The sequence below is a fragment of the Cavia porcellus genome, unplaced genomic scaffold (genome assembly GCF_034190915.1).
Source record: "Cavia porcellus strain 051 isolate PalLab524CR breed Dunkin Hartley unplaced genomic scaffold, mCavPor4.1 scaffold_10, whole genome shotgun sequence".
NCBI classification, from domain to species: domain Eukaryota; kingdom Metazoa; phylum Chordata; class Mammalia; order Rodentia; family Caviidae; genus Cavia; species Cavia porcellus.
Window position 1 is genome coordinate 84152193 of NW_026947493.1, and position 20348 is coordinate 84172540.

Consider the following 20348-nt stretch of genomic DNA (forward strand, 5'->3'; position numbering starts at 1 on the left):
TGGCGTGACTGTCAGGACCGTTTATTTCAACTCTCACATCCAACATGTAACTCATAACGGCTCTCCCAGCAAAACAAGGATCAGTACATGAGGAGCTGGCTCACACATTCTAGCAAAATAATTTAGGTAGACCACATCTAATAAAGCTTTCTATATACACAGTAGGCATTAAACAATCTTACCAACCAGACGTGGAAAAATCAGAACAATTCTGTAAAACAATTAAATATATAAGAATATTGTGAATTTACTTAACTGTACAAAAGAATCATTCTAGCCTTCCAGTTTTACATACTTTTATTTTCCTGTACCGAGAATCGAACCCAGGGCCTGTATGTTAAGCTAACCCTCATTCCTGGCTCCGCCACCAGCCCCTTTTATCTTTTGAGGCAGGGTCTGAACTGCCCAAGATTACCCCAAACTGGCAAGCCTCTCGCCTCAGCCTTCCGAGTGGCTACCATTACAGGCCCTGTCAGAAACCTAGGAGAACGAGGCCCCAGACTGAAAGGGTTAACTCTTTCTGGGAGGCCTCAGGAACACCGCTCACCCCTGCCAAGGGGCAGAGGGTTACAGGAGAGGCCACTGCTGGCCCCAGAATCACTCAGGGAGCCGGGGTGGCCCTCGAGATGTTCACACCATTCATGGTAGGAACAGAACAGGAAAAACTCTGAGTTAAATTGCTTTTTAAATACGCAAACCACTGCATTTTTTAGTGATCACACAAATGCAAACACTGCAATCTAGATATTCCAAGATGAGACCGCTGAAAAGCCTTTCACACACAAGACACGGCTGGCTCACCCTACGCGGAGAGAGGCTAGCGCCATCTCCCCGACAGCGGGCAGTGGCAGCCCACCGGGCCATGGCTCTGCATGGCACAAGGAAGCATTCTGAACACACACGCCTGCTCAGAGCTGCCGGGTCCCACACCCGAAACAGCCAGCGCTGAAGACTCGGGCGGTATGAGCAGGGGGAAGCAGCAAATGGCGCTTCGTTTTCTTTACCTGTAAGACATTAAACTTTGCAATTTCTTGATTCTTTAAGATCTAAAACCCAAAGGACCAAAAGAAAAATAAAAGTGCAACACGGAGGCACAGATCACTGAGTAAAAGCCGTGCATTAAAACCCGGAGCCTCGGGACGCAGCCTGCGTGTCGGGGCGTCTGGGAGCAGGCAATGAGTGAAGCCATCAGTCACCCCCAGGACAAGGGGACACGGAGGGGACATGGAGGGGATGCAGCGGGCAGTGCCAGGGCTCCAGGTGGCGGCAGCGGGGAAAGGCCTCTGTACACACCGCCGCCCACGGGCCAGAGGCATCCTCAGAGTGCCGTACGCGTTCATTGTGTGGTAACGCGGGTTAACAAAGGACACGGGCAAAACCTAAATTTAACACACGTGACAGACTCAAGAGAAGCCCCAGTACACCGCAGGGGCGGCATCCAGACTGGCTGTCACCTTGGGTGAGCCGCTCCTTCTGCACTGGCCAGTGGCCCGTCCAGGTGGACCAGGCGGCCACAGGGTGAGCGGGCGCTTACACGGGGATCCACAGACACCCCAGGTGAAGGGGGCGGGGCAATCCTGGAGTCACAGACACCCCGCCGTCTGCATCCCGGTGTCACAGGGGCGCTTTCTGGGGAGAGCGGGGCTGGGTGCCAATCAGCACTGTGGGAGCCCGGGGAGGCGGCACTCCCGCCCTGCGGCTGGGGCTCCACAGCACCGCTGTCCTCTCCGAGTGCCCAGCTCCCCGAGCCAGCACAACCCTGTGTGTCAGCTCTGTCACCGAAATCCTCAGGGCTGCACAGCTCTAAGCACATCCATGGGCGAAGCCAAGGCAGCCAGTTCCTGCCAGGCTACACCCAGGAGAGCTGCCCTTCCCTCCTCCTGCTCGGGGCCATGCAGGAGGGCTGAGATTCCGCTCCTTGAGCTCTTCCCCCAGGCCTCAGGTGAGACGAGGGGTCCTTCTGTCAACACCACGGCCACCAACCGAGCTGGCGGGGAACCAGCAGAGGGCTCGTCTGGATGCCCCTCGCCACGCGGACGCGGGCCACTGCCGACCTCCCCGCAGTAAGCAGGTGACAGGACGAGGAGCGGGCTTGCCGGGTCACACTAGGTGGACGGCTGGAACCTCACTCCTAGCTGACCTTCCGCCACACGGTCTCAACCAGGGCCACCCTATGTCCCAGGGCCAGGGGGAAAGGTGAGCTGCACAGCGGGAGGACACACCCTTGTACGGAGGACCGTGTGTCTGTGTCAAGCCATCTGGTTGGAACCTGATTGTAGATTTCCTCTCAATCAATCATCCATCTCCTGGAGGGAAATACTTTCAAGTTTTTTTAAGCAGAGAAAAGCAGACTGTCGTTTGCCAGTGAGAGGGCTCCGCGTTTCCAAAGGCCAAGCCTCAGAAGTCTGCGTCCAAAGTGAAGATGTTGTCCGTGGTCTCTGCCATCACCGCGAAACGCTGATACTCGGAAACTCGCTTCTCAAAGAAATTTGTTTTCCCTTCTAAAGAAATGTTTTCCATAAAATCAAAGGGATTTTCCGCTTCAAAAACCTGAGAATGAAAAGAAATGTTGTAAGATATTCTGAAGAAGTCAAATTGTATCTCCTAAGAAGGGCAAAAAAGAGGATGCTGAACCACCCGCCCGCCCCGGTCTCCTGCCGCCAGCCCGGGCACACACAGCCACGTCACCCGAGTCCTGAGGCGACCCCGTCAGAGCTCAGAGGGCTGAGGTCGCCTGCCCACCCGGAGAAGCCCCACGGCCAGCCCTGCTACGCTAGGGAAGGCTGCAGATCAAAGAGCCTTTCAGGAAACAGAATCTCGAATACCCAGACAGGAAGTCCACAGCCAGGGGCTCAGGCCTGAAGAGCTGTGGTGCCTCTCGGGGCTCTGCCCCCAGGTGCCATGGGCAGATGGCAAACGGCTGGCGACACCTCGGCCCTGAGGAGGTGTCTCAGTCACAAGGGAATGATCAGCTACTGGCTGCAAGACACTTTGCTCAGGCAGAAGGACAAATGCCACCCTAGTCCTGGATGTCACCACCAGCAGGAGGGACCTGAACTCAAGCAGCAGGGCTGGGGGCAGTGGCAGAGGCAGTGTCCATATGGTCCGCGGTGTGGCGGAGGCCACTGCACACGTGAGGAGCCCACAGACTGATTCACGACGCCAGGATTCACTCCTCGGCTTGCTGCGGGAGAGGGGAGCAGCCGAGTAGACACCCAGAGTTCCTTGGGGAAGACGCTCAAAGGCAACGACCCAGGGAGAGAGGCCCACGCACTGCTGGGGACTGTCACCTCGACCGCCACCACCCTCCCAGGACACTGCAACGCCACAGGCCACGACGCCTGTCCAGGAGGGAAGGCCATGGTCCCTCTGCAGTGGGCAAGGAGCCCACACAGGTGCCGAGAGGCTGCCCCCTACCCTGGTCCGCACCCAGCACAGTGACGCAGGACATGGGTGCCGCAGCACTGCTCACCCGGCCCCCAGGCAGACACCATTTGCCTGCTTGTGACCTGATCAGCCAGCGCGTGAAACCCACTACCCAGGATGGAGCCCTCATTGGCCCTGAGGATGGGGAGCACTCACACACAGCTCCCCAGGAGGAGCACGGAGCCGAGCACCGCCAGGCACTGAGCCACCCCACGCCAGCCCGATGTGCGCACAAGCACAATCACCCAGAGTCCTACCATGGGGAGGCTGAGGCAGGCAGGCCGAGCACTCAAGGCCAGCCTTGTTTCCAAACCTCAAACCCAAAATACACAGAACAGGCAGAGCTAGACAGACAGACAGGAAAGGCGGCCTAACTTGGGGTGGGGAGGGCGAGGGGGAACAGGGACACAGGTGATGGCTGGCAGGACAGAATTTCTGCTGGGCGACAGAGATGTTCTAACACAGGATGCTGCGCAATTCTCTGAGTACCCCAAGACCTTAACTGGGTGAACTGGGTGCCGTGTTCTTTACATCTGTCTTTTGGGATCCTGCTGCTTCAGCCTCCTGCGGACTGGGGTCACAGGCCTGTGCCTCCTCATCCGGCAACTCCTGCACCCCACAGTGGAGCAGAGCAGAGGGGAGCCCACGACTGGTGCAGGTCTCCGAGCCTGCAGGGACTGCCGATGGGCATTCGCTGCAGGTTAGGAGTGCCCAGGGTCCAGGTCGCAAATCCCTGGATGCCCTCTGGCCACTCGCTAGGTGGTGGCTGAGCCCTTGCCAAGTGCTCCCGGCTTGGAACCGGCTGGCCCTGACCCAGAGCAGAGTAGCACAGAAAAGGACAACTCAGTCCAGATGGCTGAATGAGGGTCGGGACGCAGCCCAGGGCAAGCAGCCGGGAGGCTCCCTGATGCCCCGCGCTGAGGCCAGCACTGTGGCAGGCAGGCAGAAAAAGGCTCAAACCAGGACCGCTCACGTCTTCCTCGCATTTCGTTTGGCTTGTTTGGTCTTTGAAATGGGGCTTCGCTGTCTACGTAGCTCAGGCCCTTGACCTGGCCTTGAACTCACAGTGACCTCCTGCCTCAGCTTACCGAGCGCTGGGCTCACAGGGGCTACCACACTGGCTGTTAACGTCTTTCTAACAAATATGCCCTGTTTAAAAGTGCTCACCCCCCAAGTTACATTAGAAGTACGTGGGAATTTATAGGAAGGTAGACGTGTGTATCTGAAATCCAATTATTTGAAAATACACTATTAAATATATACCTGTAATTATTACTAATTGAGCTTATGAGTTCTAACATTAATCAGTGCCTCTTACTTCTAAGTTTTAAGTTTCAAAGGATTTTACGAAAATAAGTTTTTCATACAAATCAAGTCTCCATAGTGGATATTTTAAAAGTAGAGAACTGTGGACTACACATGACTTCAGTCAACGTCCCAGGGACCCTCTGACTGCACCCTTACCTTGGAGAAGCCCAGCTCCACAAGCAACCGGTCTGCCACAAACTCGATGTACTGCTTCATCAGCTCGCAGTTCATCCCGATGAGGCCCACGGGCAGGGCTTCAGTGAGGAACTCCTGGGTGGACAGAAGCGGGTGAAGCAGAGGCCGGGCAGGGCTGGGCAGCCGCAGAGGGCGCGGCGTTTACTACTGCACCCCTCCGAGAGCAAAATTAACATGGACCCCACACGAAGCCCTCGGGAGGGCAGAGGCAGGCCTCCTGCCGGAACACGGAGAGGCAGGGCCCCAGGACCGTGTCGCGGTGGCAGCACGTGGACAGGAGGGACAGATTCACAAGGACTGGGGTGAGGCCTTGGGACGAAGGCAAACTCCAGCCACAACCAGAACCCCGCTCAGGTATTAACAGGGAAAACACACACACAGCCTTTCCCTCCAGCAGGAAAGCCAGGCTCCACAGGGTCACAGTGAAGCAGATTTTAAAACAAACTTGTCCTGCAAGATAAAGCAGAGCCCGAGCGAGGCACTGGGGGTCCTTTCTGTGCCCAAGGGAAGCGACTCCTCCCTGACCGCTGTCACATCCAACTCCACAGCACCCACCCAGCGGCTGCCAGGGCCGGGGAGCGCAAGAGAGGAACCACCAGGGACCCCGCTAATCATCTGGAAATCTGAAGCTATAATAATCAACACAGCCTGTCAGGGCCCAAAACCTGACAGAAAAAGTCAAAATGGACTGAAAAGTCACAGATTTTACCTACACAGAAAACTTTATAGGGGCCGGGGATTTAGCTCAATGGTGTGAACGCCTGCCTGGCAAGCGCAAGGTGGTGAGTTCGATCCCCAGTACCGCAAAAAAAAAAAAAAAAAAAAAAAAAAAGTCAAAAGAAAACTTTACAACCAAGACTGACTTATAAACCAAACTACAAATGATATAAAAATTGCAATACATCAAGAGTCAGCACTGCCAATCTGACTACACAAACTTGCTGATACTTGTTTTGATTTGCAAAATGACAATTTCATAAGTCAAATATACTACTGCTATACAGCTGTGCACGGCAGTGCACACCTGCAGTCCTAACCCTAAGGGAGCCGAAGCAGGAGGGTCACCATGACTTTGAGACCAGCCTGGGCCACACAGTGAAACCACATCTCAAAATAACCCCCCAATGTAAAAACAAAAGCTACAAACAGGGCACAGCCCAGAGACTTGGGAAGCAGCGGTGGGTGGGTCTGTTGGGCCTGGTTGAGGGCAGCCAGGGCAATACAGTGAGACCCCATCTCAAAATCCACAACAACAAAAAGCTACATGAAAGATTAAACACAGTACTCTAACAACAGTACCATCACCTGAAAGAGAGACACTTGTGGGTATCCACCCACACGCGTCCCTCCTTACCTGCTCGATTCTGACCGCGTCCACGATGATCTCCCTGACCCTGGCTGCAGAAGGCTTATTCACCAAGTACTGAAACATCAGGCAGGCAAAGTCGCAGTGAAGTCCCTGCAACACAGGACAAGGCCAGGTCACGCCTTCGCCATCGGCCCTGAAGACACAGGTGCTGGGGACCAGGGGGGCGCCCAGGAGGCAGCGCGGCCTTCCGGCCTCACTGAACCCCAGCTCAGTGGCTCGAGGCTCAAAACTGTTGATGCCAGCAAAACACGGCTCATCAACAATTAATTTACACACACATCTGGAACCAAAGGCAGTTTGGGAAGGAAAACAAACCATAATGGCCAAAGTGAAATTCACTCACTTTTAAATATCAAACAAATTAAGGAATGTTTAAAAAATACTGAGCAGGGGCTGGGGATTTAGCTCAGCGGCATAAGCGCCTGCCTTGCAAGCAGGCAGTCGTGAGTTCGATCCCTGGTACCGATAAAAAACAAAAAAAAACAAAAAAGACAAAAAAAAAAAAATACTGAGCAGTACTTAAAGAACTGATGAAACGCACTTGGAGGTTTCAAAAAGAACATTTATATTAAATAAGACCAGCTGGAGGTGGGCGGGGGTCCACGCCTGCAATCCCAGCTACTCTGCAGGCTGAGGCAGGAGGCTACTTGGAGGCTAAGGAAGGAGACTCAAAATCTCAAGGCCAGTCTGGGCAAGACTGTGAGACTCTTTCTGAAAAATAAGTCTTTTTGGTTTTTTTAGGAAAGGTCTCACTCCATAAGTACGTTGGCTTTGAACACACTACGTAGCCCTGGTGACCTCAAACCCGTGCTCTTCCTGCCCAGCAGCAAAGGGCTGGAATTACAGGCACGCATCACCATACCGGCTCAAAATAAGTTTGAAAATAGGGCTCAAAAGCCAAAATACATAAACAAAATCAAGTTAAAATTCTAACTTTATACCACTACATCCTGTACTTAAACTAAACAGGTTCCAATTGCATTTAGGGAGCTAAATGTTAAAAAGACAAGAAAATGTGTGACCATTTAACTTCTCTACAGAAGTAGATCACATAAAATACAGAATGTCGTGTCTTAACAAAATTAAAAAGCAAGCCAGGTGTGGCAGCAGGCCTGTCATCCCAGCACTCGGGAGGCTGAGGCAGGATCGCCACAAATTCAAGGCCAACCTAGACTAACCAGAGAGTCAAGGCCAGCCTGAGTGACACAGCGAGACCTTGTCTCAAAAAAAAAAAGAAAAACAGAGGACAAACTGGAAAAATGTTTAAATAACAAAATTCCTATTTTATGTTATATTCGTGCAGCAAATACACCTAACAAATTCAGGAAACACTCACTGACCGAGCCCCACCCGTCAGGGCACTTGGAAACACACCAATAAGCAGGGCAACCCTGCCTTCGCACCTCCCGCGGGGCTGCTAAGGGCTCCCGCTGAAGAACCCGAGGCACGCAGCCATTAGGCGCCCTCAGCAAGGCCGCCAGAGGTAGTGGCGAGCCAGATGGGCAGGGCCAGGACACACAGGACACAAGCAGGAGCAGGTTCAGCGGGTGCCAGCATCCTGCAGAGGTGGCACTTGCCAGGCCCCGCCTGGGGTGGGACGCAGGTCCACTGGGTTCCTTTCAGTGCTTCTGGGAAGGGGTGGCCAGGCCTGGACAGGGGCGGCCAGGAGCAGCCCCCACACTGCCCACAGATGCCGCAAGCCTCACTGGGGCCATGAGGTGGGAGGAGGAGCACGGGGCCAAGGGGGGCTATAAGCCCCGGGGGCCTTCGGGAAGCAGAGCCTAACAGGCTGCGCAGTGGTCGGCTCCGGAGTACAGAGGATGCCCGACCAACCTCCCACCGACCTGCAGCAGGGAAAGGCTCGACCTCGCCTCGGCCGCGTGTCTGGCGTCTGTTTTGGCTGATTTCTTTCTGGGGAAAGTGGAACCTCAGCACTGTATTAATTTGCATCTCTCAAACGGCTAGTGATGCTTAACATTTTTTCACATATTAATTTGCCATTTCTGCTTCTGCATCTCAAAGGACCACTTTTGGATAGGTCTTTGAACTTAGGGCATCTCACTTTTTTCAGTTCTTAATATGTTCTGAGGACCAACTGGTTAAAACTTTCCCCCACTCTATGGGTCGTCTTTTTGCTCTGCTGGTGATCTCATTCCCGTACTAAAGTTTTTTAATGAGATGAGATCTCAGTTGTTGATTCTTTGTAGTGTAGACTGGTGCAGACACTGTGGAAATCAGTGTGCAGATTCCCCAAGACTGGGACTGGAGGCCCCATGTGACCCTGCTGTTCCCCTTCTTCGAATCTTCCCCAAAGAATTAAAAGCATCGTCCCACAGCGATGCAGACACCAGGTCTGCAGCAGCACAGCCGGTGAGGGCGAAATCTTGGAAGCGGTGCAAACACCCATCAGCCGAGGAATGGAGAAAGAAGATGTGGGGAGCTTTATACATGGAGTCCTGCGCAGCCAGAGAGGGTGAACCTACACACTTCCCGCCAAATGGATGGACCCTGAGACCACACTCAAGGGAAAGAAACCAGGACCCCCGTGTGAACACCACACTGTCTCACTGGTGTGAGAAACTGAGTGTGAACAAGAACCAAACTGCACCAGAGATATGTTGAAACCAGAAGAAACTGTTCAAAAGGAAAGGGGAACGAAGAGGGGAAGGAAGGAAGGAAAAGGGGAAAGGAGCAAAGGATAAAATGGAAACAGAGCTTTGCAGAGAGCGGGGCAGGGCTTTCCAGGAGGGGTGGCAGGGAAAAAAGACAAATCAAGGTTTATTATAAATAAGTACAAAATAACTTAAAGACTGCCAGCACACAGACAAGGTCAGGCCCTGCGCACTCAGATGAGAGCCGCCACGTCCCAGGCCACCATGCCACCCTCGCCAGCCATCCCGGGAGGAAGGCGACGCACACTTGACCCCAACCCCACGGAGCCCAGGGCGGCCCGCGCTCACCTCGTCCCTGCTGATGAGCTCGTTGGAGAAGGTGAGGCCGGGCAGGAGGCCTCTCTTCTTCAGCCAGAAGATAGCCGCAAAGGACCCCGAGAAGAACACGCCCTCCACGGCCGCGAAGGCCACCACTCTCTCCCCTGCGAGACAGAACGGGTCACCTGCGGAGTGGCACAGGACCTCCGACCTCTGCAACTCTGCAGACACCAGCTGCCAATTTTCCGACTCTGGCCCCAGACCACGAAGCTCTGCCTGCCCCGGGCGGCCCTCTGTGCTCACGGGATGGATGTGAGGGACTCCACTCCTCTACCACACTCGTTTTATTTTGCTTTTGAGGGACTCCACTCCTCTACCACACTCGTTTTATTTTGCTTTGTTTTTTATCAGACAGTCTTGCTATGTAGTAGTCTGGCTGCTCTGAACTCTATGTAGCCCAGGCTGGCCCCGAACTTGAGGTGACCCTCCTGCCTCAGCCTCCCAGTGCTGGGATAAGAGGCATGGTCTGGGCCCTCTTGCTAAGTGCCTGTGGCGAGGGCCAGGAGGAGAACCAGAACTCCCCAGATCCGGCCATGGTGGGACTCAGGCAGCTTATTCACCCGCCCTCTTGATAAGCGCCTGCAGCATGGGCCTGGAGGAGAACCATTACCTGTGAGCCTACTGCACACGGGCTGAAAACCAAGCACCGTCCCCTGCCCCACCCCCATAGCTAGTGGGGAGAGATGTTTCAGGGTCTCTTGGGAGGATGACCATAGGCAGTATAGCAAACACGGGGATTTCCCTCTATCTTCTGTTTGAAGGCAAAGTTTGTTTTCACTGTTTTGTTGTGTTTCTTTTGCTCTATTCAGCGTTCTCAATTGGTTTTATAATGTTCTATTTTGGTTTGGTTTTGCTATACCTAATTGACTGGACAGCTACTGTGAAGTTAAGGAGATACACCATAGTACCTATTACTACTATCCCAGTACCCTACTGTGAATCCTGCACCAATTTCACTGCATTGTCTTGACTGGCTTTGTTCTGTCTTCTTGTGCTGTTGCATTTTTACTACTTTCAAAATAAAATTAAAAAAACAAAAAAAAAGGTATGGTCTGGCTGGTCTAAAGTAAACATTCTTAAAAGCAACTACAAACTGCAGATCAGGCCAATGCTCTTCCCAGCGGCTCTGTCACTGGCATGAACTCACCTGCTACACTGACATCTTTTTTTTTTTTTTTTAAATCGGTACCAGGGATCGAACTCATGACCACCCACTTGCAAGGCAAGCACTTAAGCCACTGAGCTAAATCCCCAGCCCCTACACTGACATCTTAACCTTCCAAACTCGAAACAGAACACACAACACAGACCAGAACCCCGCGCCCAGGAGGCGGGGAGCACGAGCCCGCCTGGACTACCCAGTGAGACCGGGTCTCGTAACAGCAAGATACTCCTCCGAATGCAGGGCAGCAAGCAGCCTTCTTGCCACTGGTCTCTAATCAGAGCTTAAAAGGATTCTAGGAGAGGACCAAGGAGAGAACTATGGCAACCTTTTCCAAACAGTGACCCCACAGAAAATAGCTTCCGAGCCCGAGGCAAATCCCAGGAGGCAGAAAGCAGGAGACAAACCGAAAGTGGACTTCCTGTCCGCTATCCACCGCAGGGCCCAGTCCGCTTTTTTCTTAACAAACGGCATTGTTTCAATTGCATTAAATAAAAAATCCCTGTAAAGACACAAGAATTCATGAAAAAGCCACTCACTTGTTTTGTTTTTTTCTCCTCAGTTTGTTTGAGACAGAGTCTTACCATATAGTTCAGCTGGTTCCTGAACTCACTGTAGCCCAGGCTGGCCTCAAATTTGTGGTGATCCTTCCACCTCAGCCTCCAGGTCCTGGATTACAGGCCTGCATCACCTTCCCAGCTCATTTGCTTTTCTTTTTTTTTTTTTTTGGTGGCACGGGCAATCAAACTCACAACCTCATACTTGCCAGGCAGGCACTTACGCCACTGAGCTACATCCCCAGCCCTCATTTGCTTTTCTTTTCTTTTTTTTTTTTTTAATTTTATTTAAAGAAAGACTAAACAAAACAGAAAATTGCTAGAAATAATACGTACGTTCAGAGAAAAAAAAACAGTAAGAAATCACTAGTTAATGTTTACATACTGTCCTTTTACAAATAGTTGTTCAAGTCATTTGCTTTTTTTAATGGAAAACATTTTAATAGTTTAATCAAAGACCATAATTGTGCTGGATGTTGTGGCATACGCCTGTAATCCCAGCACTTGGATGAGGCAGGAGGATAGACACAAGTCCGAAGCCAGTCTGGGTTACACAGTGAGTTCAAAGTCAGCTTGAACTGCATGGAGACACTATCTCAAAAACAAGCAAACAGCAACTCAGATTAATGGTCTGGATACAGGACTTGACCCATAATCAACTAAAGGCAGATACTCAAGTTTTAAGCAATGTGTTAATAAACAGGTTTTCATGTACTGCACAGTAGCTACAGGTTAACTGGTTTATGCAAGTTTTCTTTCATCCAGCAATTACTATTTGGGAGATGGGGTGGGAACTGAACCCAGGCTCTCTCTACTCCCCAGGCCTAGGCAGGGTCTCACTAAGTGGCCCAGCTTGGCCGTGAACTTGCAATCCTCCTGCCTCAGCCTCCAGAGCTACAGGGATGAGAGGTTGTGCACCACCATGCTCAGCTCCCCAGTGCACCCAAGCAACAGAAAGCTAACACTCAAACGTCTACGTCTGGGTCGCCTTTCCTGAACTTATGGTTTGGGGACTAGCGGGCCGAGGCTGTGTGGCCGGATCGGTACCTCTGCTCGGGCTCTCTGATATAGGTGTCGATGAGCAGGCTGTACATCTCGGAGTGGACGTTCTCGATGAGGATCTGGAAGCCGTAGAAGCAGCGGGCCTCAGGGACCTGCACCTCCTGGCTGAAGCGCTCCACCTGGGGAAAGAGGGACACCATCTGTGCGCAGCTCTCCCAGCTCCCGGGGGGCCGGCAGAAGCAGGGCTCAGGCAGCGCTGTCCAGCCCCAGTGCGTCTGCTGAGTGAATTATCTGTCCGTGGAGACGCTGCCCGAAAAGCCAAATAAATTTTATTTTTGGGGGCTGGGGATTTAGCTCAGCGGCATAAGCACCTGCCTTGCAAGCAGGCAGTCGAGTTTGATCCCCGGTACCGATTAAAAAAAAAAATAGCCCAAATTTTATTTTTTACTTTTTTGAGAAAGGGTCTCACTATGAGCCCAGGCTGGCTCTGAACTCACAGAGAGTCTCCCGCCTCTTCAGATCTTAGACATCCACCAAAACTGACTCTGCTGCGTAGAGTCTTTCTGACAGCAGACAGACCTACGAAAATCTTCTCCTACTCCATGCCGGAGCTCGTATCTTTATTCCCTCTAATCAGAAGTTCGCCTCCTGAACAACCAGAACACGAGTTGGTACTTAAGTGGCACTGGGCTTTCACACAGAGCGACATCTCCAGCCCTTTGCAAAAATTTTAAATTTTGCAGCAGGAACTGAGTCGGTAAGTTGCCCCAACTAAGCTCTAATGTCAGGTCCTCCTGTCCCAGTCCTGCACAGTGATTGGTTACAGGCACTGGAGACCAAGCCCAGGGCCTCAACTGCACTGCTGCTGAGCTACAACCCTGGCTCAACGCAGGTTTTACAGGGGAAGCCGGAACCCAGCACTCTATACAGAGCTGAGGATGGTTACGAAGGGGCATGTTTCTATTAGGTTTACTGTCAGAGAATAAAAAAATCCCTAAAGGTGGGCATGGGGATGCACACCTGTAAGCCCTGCACTTCGGAAGGAGGCTGAGGCAGGAGGACTGCCACAAGTTCAAGGCCAACTTGCGGTACACCGTGAGAGCCTGCCTCCAAATACACACACACAGTGAGAAGTGTAAAGGTCACATGTTGGTTTGACTGATACAATCCACTCCTGAGTGTACGATATTTTGTTTGTCCAAAGACATAAATCTATCCTTTCCTCTGGTGCTTCAGCAGAAAAACCTTTTCCAGAAGGAGCTGCTTCACTCTGTCTATTATTTAGGCTTCTTTTCTCGGGCTTAGGCCAATGAGCTTACCGACATTATTATAAATAAGCTGCTGAATGGAACACCAGTACAACATAACAAAAATCTTACCAAGTTTTCATTTACAATTCCATCACTGGCTGCGAAAAAGGCTAAGATGTGGGAAATAAAATACTTCTCCTCTGGTTTGAGCTTGTTCCAGTGGGGCAGGTCCTTTGACAGGTCAACCTGGGACAAAGAGATTTTTCAAAACATTAACCAAGAGCCGGTGTCTGGAAAACTAAACACCCAGAAGTTAAGGAGCGATATTCCATCAGGAAAAAAATATTAACATCACAAAAACAGCAAACAGCCAGCTAGTGGCACAGGGATGCCCATAATCCCAGCACTCAACCCTCTGAGGCTGAGGTGGGGGGATCCCAAGTCAAGGTTGTCCAGACAAGAAGGCTGGAGGCCAGCCTGAGCCATAGTGAGAACCTGTCTCCAGACAACCTACCCCCCAAAACCTCAACATGTAGAAAAGAGGCAAAATGGAACAAAACATTATATAAAAACAGTGCATTGTGTGTGGGGCGCTTGTTAGCTGAGAACACAGCTACGCTGAGCACAGGAGAGGAAATGGTTACCGCTGTGAGGGGCAGGCATACTCACTCGTTACGCTCGTCGCATGTGACGGGACACTTACATTTTACGCACGGAAACACCCCACTGGTGTGCACCTGCTCTCTCTCTTGCTGTCTGGCCCGCTCCAGGGAAGGGTGGGATCCCCTGCCTCAGTTCACGGCAGAGCAGGGCAAGCAGAAGGCAAGCAAATAACCCCGCCTGCCGCCTGCACCTGCCCTGCCTTCCCATCAGCCCTGAATGCCAGCACTGCCTTCAGTCAGCCCCGGCACCACACCCGGACCAGCCACCTCTGGAGAGCCCACCTAAGATGCATAGGGCCGTGCACGACAGCAAGCCACAACTCTGCGAGCACCGTACCACCAAGCTGTGCAACTATTCTTTTTTTTTTTTTTTTTTTCTTTTTCCTTTTTATCGTACCAGGGATCGAACTCAGGACCGCCTACTTGCAAGGCAGGCGCTTATGCCGCTGAGCTAAATCCCCAGCCCTGTGGAACTATTCTTTCCATTTTAGTTTGAGGCAGGGTAATCACTAAGCTGCCCCAACTGGCCTTGAATTTGTGATCTTCCTGCCTCAACCTCCCAGGCAGCTGGGGTTACAGGCATGTGCCACCGTGCTTGACTGTACGTGAATACTGCACACCACGCTGCAGACCTTAACACACCCAGTAACGCTTGTATGAAAGGAAATTGAACCCTGAAAGAGTCTGACTGCCTAGCCAGGCGTGGTGGCTCATGCCTGTAATCTCAGCACTTGGAGGCTGAGGCAGGAGGATCACTGCAAGTTCGAGACTAGCCTGGGCTACCAAGTGAGCTCAAGGCCAGCCTCAACTGCTAGAGAGACCCTGTCTCAAAAGACAAAAATAAAAACAAAGAATCCGACTGCCTGGCTAACGGAGAGGCTGGCCAGCACAGACTTGGCACATACAATTAAATTAGCTATTGCCACTGAAGCAAAGGAAGAGAGGGACAGAGGAGGAAGAGAACCCACACTGCTCCACAAGGGTAAATAAACCACGCAGTGCTGCAGCCACCGCCGCCGCCAGGGTATCTGAGCCAGCTCTGTTTCTCACAAGCCACAGAGCTCTGCGCCTTCAACCTAGCGCGACTGCCACTTTACTGATCTACTCTCCCCAAAGCCACCACGGGCAGGCACCCAGCCGGTTCCAAAGGGTCTGCAGGTAGGGCTTCCCCGATGCTATCTCCGGAGATGCTTATCAGAACTAGTCCCTGGAGGCAGCAGCAAAGCACTCTAGGATCTGGCCAAGTTGACGGCTGTAACCCGGTGGTTAGATGCACCAGCCTGGGTGCTGTCCTGGGGGCAGGGGTCCCCCTGCACAGGGCACAGCAGTTCGGTGGGGAGGGGCTGGATTCAGGGTCCTCCCTCTCCTCGCCCCAGGCCCTGCCCCACCAGCAGGCAGGGTTCTGTGGCACTGGCAGGGGGCGGGGATGGGACCTCACAGAGCCTCCAACAAGGTGGTTTCATGGCCCCCCAAGGCCCGCACTCCCTGTCCCTGCCCTCCTCCACACCTCCTCTCACTGTGTCACCCTGTCGCCTGAGGGCTTGCTGGAGCTGGGTCGGGTAGGGAGGGGGCTGTGAGCAGGCGCTGCAGGCGGAGCTCAGGAAGCTCAGGGCTGGCAGAGTGGAAGGAGGTTTCCGCACACACCACCGACAGTGACTCTGACCTCCTCTCTCTCAACACTCAGCTTCAAAATACCGCCACTATTTTATTTACCCTGCATTTGTCCTACTGCCTTCCAGAGACAGCAATTTCCCTCCCTGGCTTCACCTCGAATGAGCACATTCCGAATTCAGACATGGAAACCAACTCCAAACCAACTGCCTTCACTCGGATCTTCTCTTAAAATTACTTTTTGTTTTTTTGAGACAGGGTCTTCGCTGTGTATTCCAGGCTGCCCTTGAACTTGAGGTGACCCTCCTGCCTCAGCCTCCCGGCGCTGGCCCCACTGCACCTAGCTTATTCAGAGGTGCAGAGGCGGTGTGGCCTTGGAGGGGAGCCCCGAGGAGGTGGATACTGGGCCAGTCCCGCCCCTCCCTCTTCTGTACGCTGTTTTTCTCTGATACTCTGTCACAGCACTGGAAACCTAACACACTAGAGGATCATCAAAACGGCCCAGGTGGCTTTAAAAACACTCCCCGCCCCAGCCTTTGCCTTCTGCATCGGGTTCACGTTCAGCCGACTACACAAAGGAGCCCTGGCTGGGTGTGGTGGCACCTGCCTCGGCTACCTAGAACACTGAGGCGGGAGGACAAGAAGTTTGAGCCCTCCCTGGGCAACTTAGCGAGACCCCAATAAAAACAGGGCTGGGGACCGAGGTGTTCAGATGCCTGGCTTCAATCTCCAGCACCAGGAAACAGAAGGCTAAAGCTGATAACGTGGTAATTTACATAATTTGTCTGACTGTAAAACCAGTGAGCTAGAAAGTATTTGACTTCCCTTTAAAACGTATAATTCAATCTTCCTACAAAGTATGTGCCAACCTATGCATTTCAGTTTGTAAAATCAGTGTTTCTTAGTTGTAACAGGACATTTATGACAACTGTGGAAAGTAAATGGCATTTCCAAATGAATTCCAAGAGACCCAAGTATCCCAAGTCTCAAAGACCTTTCCACAGGACAAATAAGAAGCCACCTGTGCATCCCCTGGACCATGTCTTACGAAACACTGAAAACCACAGGCAGCTGGGGACACGCAGGTGTGGTGGGGCAGGGAGAGTCTGCTTTGGTTTGTTTTTTTTTAACAGTGTTTCAACGACAACACAGCAAAGATCACCAGTCTGACAAGGTGACCTCAGCAATAAGCTTGGTGCCCGAATGACTTCCAGGTTAAATCTGCCCGCCCCGCTCCTTGTGTGAATAATACAGTAGTTTACTTTTATTCAGTGCCAATTACCTTTCGAAACATCTCTGTTGAGCCATGTGGTGGCGCAGGCCTGTCATCCCAGCACTCAGGGGGCTGAGGCAGGAGGACTGCCACGAGCTGGAGGCTAGCCTGGCTACACAGAGCTCAAGGCCAGCCTGGACTACAGAGCAAGACCCTCCCTCAGAAAACCAAATAACAAAGAAGCAAAAAATCTCAACACTCCTAACGACCCAACCAGCCTGGTATTCTAAGCCCACCTGACCAAGGAGGACACAGAGAGGCCGAGGCTGCCATCTGGCTGAGCCAAGGCACCATGGAGCAGGTGTGTTCACACCCACAGGATGCTGCACATGCGCACGCGCACGCACATACACACACACACACACACACACACACGGGGTCCGGGGTACACACATATCCTGAGCACTGCTCTGCACGCCAGACGGAACCTTCTGTGTGCCACAAAAGCCCACGAGCCCCTGGATGACTGTGGTGTGACCCAGGTCCCTAGTCAGGGGGCAGCGGTCAGAAGTCCACTCATTTCGTAAGTGGGAGGTAAATGTCCCCCAGGAGAAAGGGATCTGCTGTCGGTGAACCTAGGACGCACATGCTGGGACGGGCAACTCGAGCTACTGAGAGCTGCAGAAGGTTCACCGTCACAGCCTGGGGGTGTGGGGTACCAGGCTGTGCCCAACCCGGAACCTGCAGCCACACTGCAGGGTGCCACCATGTCCCCCAGAGCCTGCCACCGCCACAGCAGGACAGCAGGGCTCCTGCAGCCTCCCGCCTGTGACTCAGCTATGTGTAGCCACGGCTTTGCTCGCTCTGCTGACCTGAGGTAGAATCCGGTCTTCCTCAGCCACGGCACCCAACACTCCGCTTAAAAACAGGAAAATCAGGCAGGCGTGGTGGTCCACACCTCTCATCCCAGCACTCTAGGAGGCTGAGGCAGGAGGGTTACAAATTCAAACCTGGCTTGGGAAATTTAGTGATTTTTTTTGAGACTCTGTCTCAGAATAAAGTATGAACAGAGCTGGGGACATAGCTCAACACAAGTGGCCCTAGGTTCAGTCCCCAATGTCAACCCCCACCCAGCTGGAAAAATCTGAATCACAGCTAGGTTCAGTGGCACATGCCTTTGATCTCAGCATTCTGGGAGGCAGAGGCAGGAACACTGAGAGTTCCAAGCTCACCCTGGACAATTTATTGACTTAGTGATATCCTACCTCAAAAAAAAGGCTGGCCTGGGATTCAGAATAATCCTCCTGTCTCAGCCTCCCAAGTGGTGAGCAAGGTGGCACATGTCTATAATCCCAGAGCTTGGGAGGCTGAGGCAGGAGGATCACCACGAGTTCAAGGCCAGGCTGGGCTACATAGTGACTTCAAGGGCAGCCTGAACTACATAGAGACCTTGTCTTAAACAAAAAAAAAAAGAAGAAGGCCGCGATGTAGTTCAGTGTCCATGCTCTGGGTATATTAACAAAAAATAAACCGTAAAAGTCTGGCAGAGTGAGGTGCTTTTTTGCAGTATAAACCTGGTTTCTAGAGAGCAGTCCAATATACGAGATTGGAGAACACTGTACTTCATCTTGGTAACTCCAAGCCCTGTTTTCTAACTGATGTTTTCTTTTGTTTTGTTTGGCATCAGGACTCAAACTCAGGCCCTCACCCTTCCCAGCCACCGAGCTGTACCCGGCCCCTCGAACTGATCTTACCCAGTGAGTCCTCCCTACAGCTTCCCAGCTCCTCCCGGCACAGCACGTGCACGCCGTGCTGGAGAACCTGCCACCTACCTCCTCTGCCGTCCAGAAGGACGCCTGCGCCTGCTTGTACATCTTCCAGATATCGGGGTACTGGATGGGGAAGATGACGAAGCGGCGGGAGCTCTTTCTGAGCAGTGGCTCTTCCGTAGCATCCGTCGCATTCTCGGAGGCATCTGGAGAAAGTCTCTGAAAAGCAAAGCAGACAGTCTACTGACGGGCCACCTCTTCCTTCACGCCTCCTTTCCCGACCCCTGCAGCAGGGGACACCAGGGCCCTGCCTTGGGGCCGCATCTCCCACTGGCCAGGAGGGCCTGATCATCGCATGACTGCGGGAAGCTGCTTAGCAGTGCTTAATGTTGTAGTCAGGAGTGGCAAGGAGAACAGTTACGTACAGGACACAGATTTATAATACTATTTTATAATGGTCACCCAGAGTTAAACACAGGAAAGTGCAGGAATCTGCCACAACATTAAAGACCAGCCAAGGGTCTAAATCCCACAGCAATGTTCTGTAGCTGAAGACCTCGGGCCCATGACAATGACGCATGGAAGTCTGCTTCACGGATCTGTGCTGGGAAGGTCCAAAGTTCCGCAGTGGAAGCTAGAAAGTCTGCGCCAGCAGAGTGAAGGACCAGCAGGTTGAGGGTTCTACACTGCAGCCAAAAAGCCACACTCAAAATAAGGACCAGGGCTGCCCTGAAAAGCACCACAGCCATCTCAGCAACAGTGAGGTCCTGAGCTCCCCTAAAAATGACTTCAATACAGCTGACTTCGTATCAGGAAGCCAAGGTGACAAATTCCTGGAGATCTAACAGCACACAGCTCCCCTCTGGAGCCAGGAGGACCAGAGCCCACTCTTCCCCAAAGTATGAACCACAGCCACTCTCGGCAACAAGGTCCCGAGCTCCTCTGATACCAGCTGAGCTCCTATCAGGGGAGCCAGCATGACAAGCTCCTCCAGGAGGACCCACACTGGGGAGAGCCCCCAGCACTGGTGTTCCTCCAGGTCTCCTTTCATGCTGACGCAGTCCTCAGGGGGCCTTCCGTGCGCAGCACCTTGATGATCCAGTTCACCTGGTGTTAAGTTGATCACCAATTTTTTAACTGATAACATTCAACTTCTCTGGGCAGCTGTAGAATAACACCCATCTACACTGGCGAGGCCGAGGCAGAAGGCGTGCAGGAAGCTCAAGGCCAGCCTGGGCTACACAGCAAGCCGGCTTAAAAACTGAAAGACCACCACGACGACCACCGCCACCTACCCGCCTTCTTCTCATGATGACCACAGAGTCTGGTGCGAGAGCTTTTGCTACTCGGGGGATAAGTTCCGGACCCCCAAATGTCACATGGGTATGTGTCTACGTCTGGGGACGAAATGTCCCTTCCATACCACTCTGCTACAGAATGCTGACAGGGATGGATCACTGGCATAAACTACGTTTTATTTTAAACTTCCAGTTAAATTAAGCCACCAGTTCCGTATAACTCCTTACAACAGGTCATCTGCCCTCGATGGTCTTCACCTTCCAGGCACCAATCCGTCCTTCCTGTGCACATCTGCAGACTGCACTGCAGGGTGTGGAACTGTTTTCACCTGTAAGAGCGCACGAGGATTCACTAAGATTCTTTTAAGATTCTGAATCTTGTTACATGTAAATGAAAGACAATACTTGCCATGCTTATTTCAAAGAGTCAGCAAAAAAATCAGAGGAACTCATACAAATGAGTACTTTGCACATTTTTAAATTTTGTTTTGTTTTGGGCAACAGGGTCTCAAAAAATGTACGCACATTTTAAAAAT

At 52.3% G+C, this 20348-nt stretch overlaps 1 protein-coding gene across 6 annotated transcripts in view; it reads right to left on the reverse strand.

Moving 5' to 3' along the window:
* Rrm2b (ribonucleotide reductase regulatory TP53 inducible subunit M2B) overlaps window positions 1–20348 on the reverse strand; it is a 25203-nt gene continuing 4855 nt past the window's right edge. For 4 of the 6 annotated variants that reach the window (XM_063257701.1, XM_023561639.2, XM_003480145.5 and 1 more), the window contains exons 2-9: window positions 18578–18733; window positions 13389–13505; window positions 12055–12188; window positions 10858–10952; window positions 9259–9392; window positions 6284–6388; window positions 4891–5004; window positions 1–2550 (exon numbers count right to left, since the gene is read on the reverse strand). In XM_063257701.1, coding sequence (XP_063113771.1) covers window positions 2398–2550; window positions 4891–5004; window positions 6284–6388; window positions 9259–9392; window positions 10858–10952; window positions 12055–12188; window positions 13389–13505; window positions 18578–18733 — 1008 coding nt within the window. In that variant the 3' untranslated portion in view covers window positions 1–2397. Of the gene's footprint in view, window positions 2551–4890; window positions 5005–6283; window positions 6389–9258; window positions 9393–10857; window positions 10953–12054; window positions 12189–13388; window positions 13506–18577; window positions 18734–19809; window positions 19971–20040; window positions 20142–20348 lie in introns of those variants that run through there. The other 2 variants (XM_063257702.1, XM_023561637.2) reach the window with 2 other exon arrangements.